The 16,390-nt window shown below is 39.2% G+C and overlaps 1 protein-coding gene across 2 annotated transcripts in view; it reads right to left on the bottom strand.

Annotated features, from left to right (window-relative positions):
• PDK3 (pyruvate dehydrogenase kinase 3) overlaps positions 1-16,390 on the bottom strand; it is a 76,389-nt gene that overhangs the window by 22,774 nt on the left and 37,225 nt on the right. For both annotated transcript variants that reach the window (XM_033195593.1, XM_033195602.1), the window contains exons 4-5: positions 14,673-14,857; positions 12,894-12,983 (exon numbers count right to left, since the gene is read on the bottom strand). In XM_033195593.1, the coding sequence (XP_033051484.1) occupies positions 12,894-12,983; positions 14,673-14,857 (275 nt within the window). The remainder of the gene's footprint in view (positions 1-12,893; positions 12,984-14,672; positions 14,858-16,390) is intronic.

Below are 16,390 nucleotides of genomic sequence, written 5' to 3'. Positions count from 1 at the left end.
TGCCTGTGTAGATGGTCAACAAACAGTCCTTGAGCCAGGTGCAGTGGCTCACGCCTGTAAACCCAGGACTTTGGGAGGCCGAGGTGGGCTGATCACTTGAGGCCGGGAGTTCAAGACCAGCCAGGCCAACATGGTGAAACCCCGTTTCTACTAAAAATACAAAAATTAGCCATGCATGGTGGTGAGTGTCTGTAATCCCAGCTAGTTGGGAGGCTAGTTGGGAGGCTGAGGCAGGAGAATTGCTTGAACCCAGGAGGTAGAGGTTGCAGTGAGCCGAGATCGTGCCACTGCACTCCAGCCTGGGGGACAGAATGAGACTCCGTCTCAAAATTTAAAAAAATAAATAAATAAATAAAAAATTTTAAAAAAAACCTTGGTTTGATAAATTTTAAACCTTTTGGTAATTTACTTTTAAAAAATCTTTATTGGAGATAATTCTTATACCATACAATTCACTCATTGAAAGTAAAGTTTACTTTTAAAAAATCTTTATTGGAGATAATTCTTATACCATACATTTCACTCATTGAAAGTAAAGTGTACACACGGCCGGGCGCGGTAGCTCACACCTGCAATCCCAGCACTTTGGAAGGCCGAGGCAGGCGGATCACTTGAGGTCAGGAGTTCGAGACCAGCCTGGCCAACATGGTGACACCCCTTCTCTACTAAAAATACAAAATTAGCCAGGCATGGTGGCGGGTGCCTGTAGTCCTAGCTACTCAGGAGGTTGAGGCAGGAGAACCACTTGGACCCGGGAGGCAGAGGTTACAGTGAGCTGAGATCACACCACTGCATTCCAGCCTGGGTAACAGAGTAAGACTCCATCTCAAAAAAAAAAAAAAAGTACGTACAACTCAGTGGTTTTTAGTATATAGTCAGAGCTGTGCATTAATCACTATAATCAAGTTTACATTTTCATCACTACCAAAAGAAGTTCCAAACCATTAGCAGTTACTCCCCTCCACCCAGCCCTAGGCAACCATGGATCTACTTTATCTCTATAGATTTGCTATTCTGGACTTTTTACATAAATGGAATAATATGCGGTCTTCTGTGACTGGCTTCTTCCACCAGCATGTTTTCAAGCATCATCTACATCATAGCATGTGTCAGAACCTCATTTCTTTTTATTGCTATATTATATTCCATTGTGCAAGTATACCATATTTTCTTTATCCATTTATCATTTTCATCACTACCAAAAGAAGTTCCAAACCCATTAGCAGTTACTCCCCTCCACCCAGCCCTAGGCAACCATGGATCTACTTTATCTCTATAGATTTGCTATTCTGGACTTTTTACATAAATGGAATAATATGCGGTCTTCTGTGACTGGCTTCTTCCACCAGCACGTTTTCAAGCATCATCTACATCATAGCATGTGTCAGAACCTCATTTCTTTTTATTGCTATATTATATTCCATTGTGCAAGTATACCATATTTTCTTTATCCATTTATCAGCTGGTAGACATCTGGGTTGTTTCCACTTTTTGGCTATTATGAATAGTGCTGCTATGAACCTTCATGTCCAAACATTTGTGTGAACATATGCCTTCATTTCTCTTGGGTATATACCTAGGAGTAGAAAATTGCTGCTTCGTGGGCGCATTTGGAATGTTCTCAACAGGATTATCAGCTCTTTGGAGACAGGCTCTTATTTCCTTTATATTCCCCACATCAATACTGTGCAAAAGTAGATACTGTGCTTGTTTAATATTCAAGAGGTGAGAAAAAGAAGGAAGGAAGGAAAGGGGGAAAAGTAAGCCCTACAGAATGTTAATGTTAAAATTGACATTATTAACCTACAATAATACAAAGATAAGATTAGGGTATGTTCAGACTATAAATTTTGGTTCATTGACTTCATATTGCTACCAAATTAAAATTTTATCTATTATTTGACCTCAGAGTAAGAATTCTGATTCCTTTACTAAACTTTTAGAATTAAATCCCTATAAAGAACCAAAGATAGAGATATTAAAATAACTCAGACAAGGTGAAATAATGAGGGACAGCAAAAAGGAAACAGCAGTAAGAGGAGAAAAAAAATGTTTGAAAGAGTTGGTCAGTATGAAAATAGACACTTAGTAGGATTGAATTTCAACTCTGAAAAAGAAAGAAAGTTAAAAATTTTGAATTATACTAAATTTACAAGTGTTTTCCTAGGCTATAATAAACCTTATCAAATATCTGTAAAGTACTTTTGTCAAAAGAAGAGAAATCAAGACTCACTCCTCTTGCTTATCCTATGCCACCAAACAATGCTACATCTCCACCTAGTGACGTGAAAGCACAAAGCTGAACAGGAATTTCCAAGATCACAAACACTGAAACCTAAAAACGATCATTCATTATCCATACACAAAGCCAACACATCTCCACAAAACAACTCCTCCAGGTATGTAATAAAGATGTTTAAACAGTGCTTTTCCATTCACTACCAAACAAAAATAACCTACACCCACTAAATGTCCTAATTCCTCATGGAATTCGCTTGCCCAGTAGCATGATCATGACAGCATTGTTAAGAAAACGTGCTACACAAATTTAACATGTGAAAGACCAAGCCCGGACAGAAGCAGCCAACTCAAAACACAAAGACCCAGTACGGCTCCTAAAACCACGTGTGATTAAGAATTTTTAAAGCATCACTACAAAATATAGTGTATCAATGCTATAATTAAGAATTGCATGATGATCCTTGAAGAACTCAGGTCATCACAATGTAGACTCACATACACCAGCTAGCCAAAAGGGCATTAATGATATTATCTATATACTACGCATCTTTGTAAATTCCTTGGACACAATACACACTTAGTGAGCATTTGTTAAATGGAACGATCCTCTGGCCCATGATTAAGTTCTCAACATGCAGTAAATTACATTGACAGGAGGTGTTCCTTTTGGTGAGACTGGGAATTAGAGGCCTAGAGTCATTCCCCAATCTAGCTGTGTGTGGGATTCGTTACCAGGTTTAAAAGAAAGAGTACAGATTATGAAAGGAACTCCTGGAAATTCCGAGGCAGTAGCTCTATGTTGAAGCCTGAGAGTCCACATTCTTAAAACTTAGCAGGTAATTCGGAAGAGAAGCTAGACCACTTCCCTGGAAAGTCAAGTCTGAGTCACACTAATTCTGCCACTCATCTCTCCCAGGACATGAATGCTTATGAGGTACTGGGGTGACAGCACTTACATACTCAAACAGGATATTTCTGTTTAAGTAAAATAACTTAACATAAAAATGAAAAAGCTTTAAGAAATCACCATCAAAACCAAAATTCAACTAATGGCTTGTAATTTACACTTAGAGTAAAATGCAATTCTACTTATAATAGCTTTCTAATCAAACTTTTCTATTTGTTAAATTTAGAAATCTAAATTTCAAAAAAGATAATTGCCAAATTATTTTATGTGCAATATATTGGAGCCAATATTTACCATCAATCTTTAGAAGAAAATATTAGAAAATTATTATTGCCACTGAATATAAATGATATGCCTTATTTTAGGAATCTGTTTTCAAGGGTTTTAAGGTACTGATTATAAAGTAATTAACAAAACTGTAGGTGTGGCTCATACATACTTCCCCAGGTTAAAATAACTAAACTGTAAATACATGAGACAAATATTTTTTTTTTTGAGACAGAGTCTGGCTCTGCTGCCCAGGCTGGAGTACAGTGGCGTGATCTCAGCTCACTGCAAGCTCTGCCTCCCAGGTTCACACCATTCTCCTGCCTCAGCCTCCCAAGTAGCTGGGACTACAGGTGCCCGCCACCATGCCTGGCTAATTTTTCGTATTTTAGTAGAGACGGGGTTTCACCTTGTTAGCCAGGATGGTCTTGGTCTCCTGACCTCGTGATCCGCCTGCCTCGCCTCCCAAAGTGCTGGGATTACAGGCGTGAGCCACCACATCCGGCCAAGACTAAAATTTTAAAAGGCTCAGAACAGGGTAAAGGTTCACACAGAAATCAGCCCAACAGAACCAAACTAGCCATGAATCCGTTTTAATAAATAGCACACAGGAAAATTAAACAGATAATGGAGGTTGCTTTATCAGATTTTCCTATTCAAAATTCACCACAGAACTCTGTTATCAAATATTAATTAGCCTCTATCTTGAATACATGCAATCACTTGAGACAACAAATATGAGAGGCTGGACTAGGATGAATTTGAGTGACTGTTGAAAAAATTAAAATGAAGGTGCCAAGATCCCTAACTTTGAGTCTAATAGAATACAGAAAATCATAAAGCTGAAGTTTAAGAAGCCACTGTCAGAAAACGGTAAATGTAAATGACCAGAAAACATTAGAAAAGTGCTGATAGGCTGTTTTTAATTGTTTTATTTATATTTTTTAATAAAAACAATCCTACAGCATTTATTGTCATCTGGTAATAATATATACAGATAATGGAAACAATCTGAACAGACATTTTAGAACTATACTCCCAACAAAGGACACCTAAAAAAACAATTTCTCAATAGTTTCTCACTTCCTTGATCATTTCTGGTTAGAGACATTTTGTGGCAGAATACGATCTCCTTTAGCACGATCTGACCCAGGGGTTTTCTTGGCTTTGTTTCACAATGAATCTCTCTGCATCATCTGATACGAGGTTCACAGACTCGTCAAAACCAATGATACGGCCCTCTATCAGCATATTCACTTGCTCATAGAGTCATACCTGAATCCGAGATCTATTTTGCAAGTATCTGAAGATGAAGGCAAGGCTGATGGGCTACATCCACTTTCTGCACTTTTTGGCCCTGGCCACAGTGCACCATGGTGGAAGCCCACAAAGACAACACTGACCCACACCGCACCTTCTGGAATTGATATGCTGCCTTTTAGGAACACTTTCAAGTCTCAGAGAAATTCTAATAAGACATGTCTATCATCATCCTTCCTATCCCAAACCCATCCTGAGTGGGATCCAACGGGGATTTTTTAAAGGAGTAGGCCCCCACATCTCACGCTCCAAACCACAGCAGACTGGGCAAATGGGAGCAGAACATCCAATGTAAGGGCAACCAATCTCCAGACTGATCAGAATCCTAAAACTTGTGATCATGGGGAAAAAAAAAGATAAGCTGAGTTATTCAAATTCATCTTTTGGGAATTTAGAATTAAGATTGTGGGCAAAAAAAGATAAGCTGAGTTAATTAAATGCATCTTTTGAGAATTTAGGATCAAGACAGTTGGGGTGATCAGGCAGGGCAGAAGCCAAAAGGGTACACTGAGAATTATCATGAGATCTGTGAAGGACTAGAGTGCCCAACAAGATGCCACTGAGTCATCCAGTATACAGACAAAAACAGGTAAATGGAGCAGGCATGGAGAAAGGCGGAGAGGCCACGACTTGGCAACTCCAGTTGCAAAGATACCCAGAAAACAACCTTGTTTTCTGTTTCCTAATTCCAATTTCTTTTTTTTTTTTCTGACGGAGTCTCACTCTGTCACCCAGGCTGGAGTGCAGTGGTGCAATCTCAGCTCACTGCAGCCTCCGCCTCCCGTGTTGAAGCAATTCTCCTACCTCAGCCTCCAGAGCTGCTGGGATTACAGGCACATGCCATCACACCTGGCTAATTTTGGTATTTTTAGCAGAGACAGGATTTCACCACATTGGCCAGGCTGATAATTCCAATTTCTATAGCTCCAACTGTAAAGTGCTTCCTGTCCTTGGATTATCATGGGACCTACCAGGTTCTTTTGATAAATCTTTCTTGAGCTAGCATGAGTGGGTCTCTGTTACTTGTAACCTGAAAAGCCCAAAGTGAGAGCACAAGACATTATTTCTGAACCAGAATAATGTCACACGCTCTGAGGATACCATTTGTGTGCTATTATATTAAGCAATAATAGCATGTAGGAACAACACAGGCAACTTAGCATCACTGCGAGAATTGATTTTTATACCAAGTACTTAAGTATATACCTTTAAAATGATCTTACAGCAGGATTTTCCATTTTATTTCCTAGTTTCTTACAAAGAAAGGAGGGAAAAGGGTCACAATGGAAGGCACCTCCCAAAGGATAATAGGACCTGCTTTACAACACTAATTCTAGCATTCACTACCTGGAGTCTATAATTTGCAGATGTGTAAAGGTAGATATTAATGTGCTAAATAAGCAGCAAGGAGGCATGCTTCAGTGTTCTGCACATTCAATTAATGCTACGCAAGATGCACCCCATTTTTATACGTTGATACAACTGTCTAGTCAAAAATAGAAATATTGTCTCTACTCTTCTACATAGTTTTCTGTAATCTGTCTCAAGAGATCTAAGGATGGGAGTGGGCTTAACACTTACTTTGTTGTTCTTGTTGTTGTTTGTTTGTCTGTTTGTTTGAGATGGAGTTTCACTCTTGTTGCCCAGGCTGGAGTGTAATGGTGCGATCTCGGCTCACTGTAACCTCCATCTCCCGGGTTCAAGCGATTCTCCTGCCTCAGCCTCCTGAGTAGCTGGGATTACAGGCGTCTGCCACCATGCCCATCTAACTTTTGTATTTTTAGTAGAGATGGGGTTTCACCATGTTGGCCAGGCTGGTCTCGAACTCCTGACCTCAGGTGATCCACCCCCCCCCCCGGCCTCCCAAAGTGTTGGGATTATAGGTGTGAGCCACTGCACCTGACCAACATGTATTAAACCTACAAAACACACGTGTGCATACAAAGAGGCTCACACACACATGCCCACACAGGGTCATTTGGGCTGGACATCCGACTATGCTTAAACCATGTAGGATCTTCACAGCTAAAAAAAATCATTAGTAGGGCTGTCATTAAAACCCAGAGCCCTTACTCTTGCAACATCCAACTGCTAAAAACAAAAGGAAGGAAATAAAAGATTAGCTATAGAGATTCTGAGTTAGAAGATTAACTAAGAAATCTCAGAGGATAGTGGAAGAAGGTAAAAAGCCAGGGTGAAAATATCAACTACTCTAAAAAGAGGAAGGCAATAGTAAGCCTTCACTAAGAGTCAAAAGAAGTTGGCATCCACTTCTTCCTTTCCTTGGCAACACTTGGCAGGGATTGGTAAGAGCTGGTGAGGCCTGGGCCTCTTAAGACTTTCTGATGGTTGCTCCTGGGACATTTGGGGATGGAGACTCCAGTGCCTTTTAGCTAGAAGACACAGAAGAAATTTCAGGCCTTTCGACCTTTGGTACTCTGTGCCTTCTTTATTCTCTCTCAGTCTTACTTGGAGCTAGAAATAGCTTCTGCATAAGTATTTGATGCTCAAAAAATTAAGAGAAGGGTCCATAGGAAATGAAGCAGACAATTCACTGGAGACATGTGCTTTGGTCTACAAGGAAAAAAGAGGCCTGCAGGTTTCCTTCTAGGTTGCCTAGCCCATTTGCCAGGGTAGAAAAAGTAACTGATATAAGGCCAATCCCCCACTGCGGAATAAAGGTTATGCACACTTGGCTGGAAAGACCATTTGAATATACAGCTAATGAGTATCACAGATTAAACACAGGAAGAACTCCAACAATACTGATGCAGACAGCAGGATAGAGGCTTCTACCATGGGGTATTGAATTCAGCCAGGAAGGGTGTGTGTGATGGGCATTAGTGCTGGAGATAGAGAAATACACAAATACTATGGATTTCACGGAGACAAAGATTAGACACAATATTTGCAGCTGCACACCTATCTATAAATCTGATATGAGTTCAAATGTATAAAACAATGTTCTCACTAAATTATGAAAATGGGTAATTTTTATTCTCTTCTCTCTTTTCCCACATTTTCTGAACTTTCTTTGATGAGCACTTTTATTATTTTGGTAATATGGCAATAGTCTTCTTAACTGTCCCAACTGGGAAAAGGAGTTGGATGATTAACAGAAATGTTGGGTAAAGTGGGAAACCATAAAATTTGATTACTATCATAAACATTAACTTAAAATGCACATTTGAACATACAATTTATTTCTCTGTCAATATATTCATATAAGGCCTTTCCTTTGAATGTGGATCACTTTGGGGTTCCAGTTCGTCTTTCTTGGATGAAGAACATCACTTACATCTATGAATTCTAATTCCTATTTCTTTAAAGTATAATAAACTTAAACATACTTGTGAAGCAACCTGGGTATGAATTCCAGGTAAGATTTTTACTCTGTGTTGCCATGTAATCTAATCGTTTTCTTACTCACAGTCATTTCATAACATTTTTAAGAGTCCTTCCAAAGCATTCAACTTGGTTTTAACAGAAATGAGTCTCTTTTATGTATGTATATTTCTTCAGTTTACATAACATTTAAATAAATTATATAGTCACAACAGTGATCCTGTTGTGAATCAATGGCTTGGGTACAAATAAGTTACCCTTAGTAAGCATGCACCTCACCAGGTGGAAGCAGAAGTACAAAAGCATTCCAGAAAATGCATATAAGCCAAGAGTATTTAGTGTGCTGTGGGTATGGTATCCGTCATTTATGAAGGGAATGAAGGATGTCAGAAAGTTGATTGTGTGGCTGCTGCTTTAGAGGGTTATACACTTTCAGAATCTGAAACCAACTCCACTGTTTTTTGTCCTTAAGGGAAGATGCTGTTGAGAGATGAAAAAACATGGTTTGAGAGAAGTGTGGGGAATGGGGAGCGTGCCAGCCCTTCCTGCTTACCCCATGAGTGTGGGGGTGGGATTTGTATGTGTGTACATGTCCATGCGTGTGTGTGTGTGTGTGTGTGTGTGTGTGTGTGTGTGTTGGGGGAAGGGGGATTTTGAGTCACAGAAGGGCACAAGAAGTGACTGTTATTGTATAGGGCTTCACTAGGAACTCCAAGCTTTAATTATGCCAGTGAGCGGCAGGAATGATTAAATAAGAAGAAGCAGTAAACTCTGTTCACAGTACAATAATAGGTATAATATAGTTCATAAGGGCAGGAGAAAGACTGAAGATAAAGCTGTGGGTACAGGAAGAAGGAAGAAAAAGGAGGGGACTGTGGTTCAGGGTCAAAATTGTGACTAAAAGGGACAAAACAAACAGGAGGCTATGAGGTAGACGTTGGCATAAACTTCCAGTGCTTTTTCTTTCAAATACGTATTGAACTATTCTTCATATAATCTTCAGCTACTTTTTGGTACAAAACTTCTGACCCTAAAAGGAGTGATGCAAAAGCATATAAGAATAATTCCAGACCTTTAGAAATGGACACCCTAGTTAGAGAGAGACAAACAGGCCGGGCACAGTGGCTCATGCCTGTAATCCCAGCACTTTGGGAGGCTGAGGTGGGAAGATCACCTGAGGTCAGGAGTTCAAGACCAGCGTGGCCAACATGGTGAAACCTCATCTCTACAAAAATACAAAAATTAGCTGGGCATGATGGCGGGTGCCTGTAATTCCAGCTACTTGGGAGGCTAAGGCAGGAGAATTGCTTGAACTCGGGAGGCAGAGGTTGCAGTGAGCCAAGATCGTGCCATTGCACTCCAGCCTGGGCCACACAGCGAGACTCTGTCTCAAAAAAAAAAAAAAAAAGGTACAAATAATGACAAGGCCGGGTAATATGTACTAAATATGAGAGAAGAGAAACACAGAGAGTAAGTGCCATAAAACGATAGATTCTTTCCACGTTAAAAGTCAAGTCACAGTCAATTCCGCCTCACATTCTCTTATGATACCTCTGACTCACTCTAGCACCACTTAATCTCTCTGTTCTATAGAAGGGGTAACAGTTTCATAAAACTCCCTGTTACTTATCTGGTTGTATTTGTTCTTGGTTAAAAGCTCCCTAAAAATTAGTGAAAGACTTTATTTGTGGAGAAACAATAAGATGATGAAAACAAGTGTTTTTAAAACTTCATTGATATGGTTTGGCTCTGCACCCTCACCCATATCTCATGTTGAATAGTGATCCTGAGTGTTGGTGGTGGGGCCTGGTGGGAGGTGATTGGATCATGGGGGGCAGAGTTCCCTCTTGCTGTTCTCATGATAGTGAGTTCCCACGAGATCTGGTTGTTTAAAAGTGTGTAGCACTTTCCCCTTCGCTTGCTCTCTCTTGCCATCAAGTGAAGACGTGCTTACTTCCCCTCCACCCTTCTGCCATGATTGTAAGTTTCCTGAGACCTCCCCAGCCATGCCTCCTGTACAGCCGGCAGAACTGTGAGTCAATCAAACCTCTTTTCTTTATAAATTACCCAGCCTCAGGTAGTTCTTTATAGCAACATGAGAACAGACTCATACGTTTACCGTGAAGAATTCCAAACACATACCCAAGTACAGAGCATAGTATAATGAACCCCATGTGCCCATCAACAGCCTCAAGAATTTTCAACAAATGCCCAGTCCTTTTCACTCCCCTCCCTGTGTATAACTTTTAAGCAAATCTCACATCATTTCATATCATGTGTAAATATTTTAAAATACCTCTCTCAAAGCTAGTACCCCTTTATAAAAACACCACCAAATACCAATATCACACTTAAAAAGTTAACATATTTTTAATGTCAAATATCCAGTGTTCAAATTTCCAATTGTCTTATAAAAGCCTGAAATGACTTTTAAAAATATTTTATAATTTATGCCAGAAACAAAATAAAGGCACCAACCTATTATAGAATCAATGGCGTAAATGGGAAGCCAAATGACGTATCCGACACCCAAGGACTATCTGCTGCTAGTAAACCTGTCTACAGCCTTTACTGTGTACTAGCATCGCTTTAGGAGTTCTACAAATATGAACTCATTTAACTCTACAATATAGGTGAATTACCAAGAGCATCATTTTACAGATGAAGAATCTGAGCCCCAGAGGTTACTTAACCGAGTCTAAGATCACCCAGCTAACATGAAGAGAAAAATAAAATGTGTTATATTCATACAATGGAATATTTTTCAGCCATAAAAAGGAATAAAATACTGAAAGATACTACAATGTCAATGACCCTTGAAAATGTTATGCTGAGTGAAAGAAGCCAGTTACCAAAGACCATATATTATATTGTTTTGTTATATGAAATGTCTATAATAGGAAAATCTATACAGAGTCAGAAAGCAGATTAGTGGTTGTCTAGGGCTAGAGAGAAGGGTAGAAGGCAGTGACTGCTAACGGGTCCAGGGTTTCTTTCTGGGGTGATGAAAATGTTCTACAGGCTTGGCGTGGTAGCTCACGCCTGTAATCCCAGCACTTTGGGAGGCCAAGGCAGGTGGATCACGAGGTCAGGAGATCGAGACCATCCTGGCCAACATGGTGAAACCCCGTCTCTACTAAAAATACAAAAATCAGCCAGGCATGGTGGCGTGTGCCTGTAATCCCAGCTACTCGGGAGGCTGAGGCAGGAGAATCGCTTGAACCCGAAGGGCGGAGCTTGCAGTGAGCCGAGATCGCGCCACTGCACTCCAGCCTGGGCGACAGAAAAAAAACAAGAAAGAAGAAAAAAAAGAAAATGTTCTACAATTGGATTGTGGTGATGGTTGTATAACTCTGTGAATACACTAAAAACCACTGAATTGCGCATTTTAAATGGGTGAAGTTTATCATATGAGATTATATTTCAAAAAAGTTGTTTTTAAAGTATATTCTCAAAAGATTTAAAATTTATCAAACCAAGGAGTATTTATTAATCACCTACACAAGCACCACACTTGGTTCTATGCAAGTTATAAAACAAATGTAAGACACAAACCCTGATCTCAAATTGGTTACAGTTCAAGAGAAAAGGCACACATACCGTACATCACATTGCACTTTTGCTTTCTAAATTATGCCTTTTTCTCAAAGGGGTAATCAACTGTCTGAACCAAGTTTTCTGTTTCATAAAAGGCACTGAGCTAGGCCTAATGAACATATAAGCTATGATAAGACTGACCCTTTCCTCCTTGCCCCTGGAGGCCTTTGGAGGTTCTGATGAACCACAAAGTTATCTTGTGAGAGAGCAACCAATAGGATTCCTAGAGAGCTGAGGCTGGGCTGATTCACCTTATAACTGAAATAACGTGAGTAAATGTGTTGTGACTCAACAGAGGCCAGGGCAGCTTGACAATCCTAGGCTGAGGCCAGGGCAGCTTGACAATCCCAGGCTAAGCTAAAACCAACAGGTCTGGTCCTCCTCCCTGGGTTTAGGAATGCCCACGGTAAACAAATTGCAGAGGTTTTCCTTTGCCATGGCTGCTAAAGAACAACGAAGATCCTTGATGCAGATCAGAGAGAATTGCGCCCACGAAACTTGTGAGGTGAGTGTTTAGAGAAGTGAGACAAAGGCTAACACAGGAGATATAATCTGCAGAAAGGGACAATTTGGGGATATGAGGTTGCACAAAGTAACCATAATACTGAAGAAAACTGAAGAGGTACCTGGTGGATCGCTCACAACCAGGAAGGTTTCTTGGAGACAGCATTGATCTTAAATGAATAAATAATGAAGAAACTACTGTTCAAATTCAAAGTGCCTGGGTACCAGGGACTTACGGATATAGGGCTTGGTTCTTCCCAGAGGATACTGGAACAATGTCTAGCTTAATGTCCAATGAACCCATGAAGCTTACATGCCACATAAATTCTAAAGCCAGATGTGAACAACAGAAAGATGTTTAAATTTTATAGACATGTGAATTCAACCTAATTTTATGACAAGAATTTGGATTCTCTGAAATTTTCAGATAACAGTGGCAATCAGAATCTTACTTAAAGGTTTACTGTTTGAGACAGAACTACAAATGAAACGCTAATCAATAAAGTAGAAACTCACATTTTGAGTATTACCAATTATGCATCTTTCCTGAACTGCCTAGAAAGAACATTTCATCTGGATCAAGTGGCTTGGGCCCAGAGTGACCTGATGAATCAGCAGACTGCACTGCAAAATAACCCTATAGACAAGTTGCCTCAAATAAACCACGATCCGATTTGTAATGTAATCAATACCATTACAACGGTCTCCTTACCTTTCACCACATCCGCCACATTACAGGTGGGATCGATACTTCCTATGTGTTTAGGATGAACAGGATTAGTGTCACCCCCAAACAGAAGTGCTAGATGAACACAAAAGGAAAGGGAGGGGATTAAAACACAGCAGGCTGGGATGGTCACGCAGGGGAATACAGGGCTTATGTTTAGAAAGGATCTCTTACTTGTAAAAATCATTTTAGCATCCACAGCAACTTAGAGCAATGGAATACACACAATGGATGGGTGAGCAACTCTTATTGGTCAATGAAGGAGGAGGATGTGCTTTAAGGTCTGTCAGCTGCAGTCAGCAGGTTTTAAAGTAGTGACGTGTGCCAGGTGCCCAACCCGTTCTTCCTCTCCCAATGTGACATGGATGAAGAAACTTACTTTCATCCTTAGTCAAGTATACCCAGCTTCTTAGTACTACTCCAGACACTTATTCCTACTTTCATTAAATATTTAGAACACGTAGTCTATACCATTTGGACAAGCCTGTAAAATATCTTTGCTGGCAGCATTTCAGATGCCTTCCCCAAGAAGATTATGTTTCAATGTTGTGTATACAAACAATACTTGTTCAAGTATTTTTAAAAATACACTCAGATAATTTCACAATATACAAGATTTGCAAAATTTTGTTTCTGAATAAAAGTCAAAATAAGCCCCAAAGAAAAAAGCAATCTGCATCCAAATATTTATAGGTGTTATTTTTAAACGAAGCCAAAATTGTGACTAACAAAAGAAGGATGCCTAAATAAAATCGGGGAGATTTTAAACTATGAAAAATGATAAATACAGGCATTAGGCCAATTAATAAAGTTCCAACTGATTAAGGTGAAGAAAAACAGAGGTGTGTAGGCTTAACTAATGACCTAAAAACATGCACATATATGTGTGTACACGTGTATTTAGATCAGAAAGCAATTGGAGTTATCTAAGTATTTAGTTGAATAGTATTTAGGCTCTTTCATTCCTGTAAATTGTCATACATTTCCATTTTGAGGATATACATTTAATATAAAGTCACATTTAATAGTTGTGTAACATTCACTTATCCAAATAAATCAAATTAGTAAAATAAAGACACTTTGTCCACTTTGTAATGCAGCAAACAGGGTGAATTATGCTCTAGACATGTGGATGCATTTCCTTAAGGATTATAAAATCAGCCAAAGAAACAGTGCTGAAGATAAGCCAAAAGTTTTTGTGTGCAGGGAATTTTAGTTGCTTTTTTCGTATCTGTTTAGTACCCTAAAGAGCAGACTAAAACTCTCAGTACGGGATTATGGGCTGACAGTATGGCTTAATCTGACTTCACTGATTACTGTGAAATAAAGAACTGATGGCTCCTACACCAACATCCAATTCAATATTCCCAGTGTTAATGTTTTTAAAACTAAAAAGGAAAACACATAACATCCGGGATAAAGAAAAGAATACAATCTGAGATACATAAAAGTATTCAGAGATGAAGGCCTGGCTGCCATGAAGGGCGGTCTCCCATCCCCATCAGGACTGTATCGGCAGAGACTTTAAAGGTACGCAGTGGTCCTGTCTCTAATGTGAGCCTCATAAAAACCTTTCAAAAATTTCTTTTAACCAAGAATACAAATTAATAGCTTTTTAATGGCTAGGATTCACTTAGGAAAAACTAAACTAGAAATGAAATTTCTACAACCAAAAATGCAGATCAGTAAATTAACAACAGAAAACATTTGGGAGAAATCACTATGGTTACCTTTTCAAAACTAGACCAAGAAACCCCAACTTACTGTGCTGATTAATAAGCATGCGGAACGAGATGCGGTTGGTATAAAACCGATCCAGAAAATATTGGATGTTAGTGCTAATGAAAGGATCAAACCCAAACTTCTCCTTGTATTCAATCACTCCTTGCGCCATTGTAGGAACCACATCATTGTGTCTATTTCTGACTTTAATCAGAACTTGTAGGAAGCTGTGTGAGAGGGAAACAAAACATGGTCAGTCTTAATATCTCATGGGCTGATGCAGACTTCCCAGCTCTGTCCCCAGACTAGTTGTCTGCTGGTATTTTTATAAGTAAAGACATTATTCTTACTGCATACAACAAGGAACCACTCACAAGAAACTAAAAGTATGAGCCAAGTTTTTGCTTGCAACCTTATTTCTACAGAAACCCTTCTTTCAGAGGTGCAAAAAGTAAAAGGTTCTAGTACAGAAAAAAAATGCTCAAATACCCTTTTAGGAATCCACTGACTTTTTGGATAAGTGATTACATATAAATACAGGTTCTATAAAAGTTGAATAAAGAATTGCAGAACATATCAATATTTCTTCTGAGAACATGAGGACAATCCCCCAAAATCTCCAAGGATTGATTAATGGAATCTCAAAGCAATAGCTTCCATGAATAAAGAAATAACGTCACACTGTTTTTTGGGTTTTGTTTGTTTGTTTGACAGAGTCTCACTCTGTCGCCCAGGCTGAAGTACAGTGGTACGATCTCGGTTCACTGCAACCTCCGCCTCCCAGGTTCAAGCAATTCTTCTACCTCAGCCTCCCGAGTAGCTGAGACTACAGGTGTACGCCACCATGCCTGGCTAATTTTCATATTTTTAGTAGAGACGGGATTTCACCATATTGGCCAGACGGGTCTTGAACTCCTGACCTCGTGATCCGCCCGCCTTGGCCTCCCGAAGTGTCTCATACACACAATTTAAGAGTAAAATTTGGAAATAAATATCTTGCAGCAGTAAAATATAGTGATGAAATGCAGATAGAACACAGGCAATTCAACTATTCAAGTATCTGGCATATTATTGTAAATATGCATAGGGGAAAATACATTAAGAATGGTAGAAGACAAGTCAGTCGATGGAACTAAACAAAAAGTTTAGAACTAGGCCCATGAGTGAGTGAGTATGTATATATAAAATTGAGCATATTGAGAAAGTGACATTGCAAATCAGTAGGTAAACAATCAAACTAATAATCAAGTTAACTGGAACAGTGGGCTAACAATTTAAGTCACATCCTAATTGCAAGACTTAAACCAAATACTGGATTAAAAATGTAAAAGGATGAAATCACAGAAATGATAACAGAAAAATCACGTGAATAAGTATATAATCTTGGGATAAGGAGGGCTGTTCTAAGCTTAATACCAAAGGTAGAAACAAATAATATGAAGAAACAAATGATATGACTATGTAGAATTTTAGCAATCCTATAGGGACACACATTAATAAATTAAGTGAAAAAAAAAAAAAAAAAACTTAAGAAAAGGAAAAAACTAGCACCCCATCAGAAAACTAGGCAAAGGATCTGCTATCAATGCAAAATTTACCAAAGAAGAAGCACAAATGCCAATAACTTCACCCTTACAAATAAGAAAAGCAAATTAAAACAATGTGATATTTATTATTCTCCATGTATCAGCATCAGTTAGAGTTTGGGGCTTAACTGAGGCACTTCTCAGGACAATTAACAACATACAGCAAAAGCCCAA

The sequence above is a fragment of the Trachypithecus francoisi genome, unplaced genomic scaffold, assembly GCF_009764315.1.
Source record: "Trachypithecus francoisi isolate TF-2019V2 unplaced genomic scaffold, Tfra_2.0 Contig01603, whole genome shotgun sequence".
NCBI classification, from domain to species: Eukaryota; Metazoa; Chordata; class Mammalia; order Primates; family Cercopithecidae; genus Trachypithecus; species Trachypithecus francoisi.
Note: the sequence above shows the minus strand (reverse complement) of the source record. Positions and strands in the feature narration are given on the sequence as shown.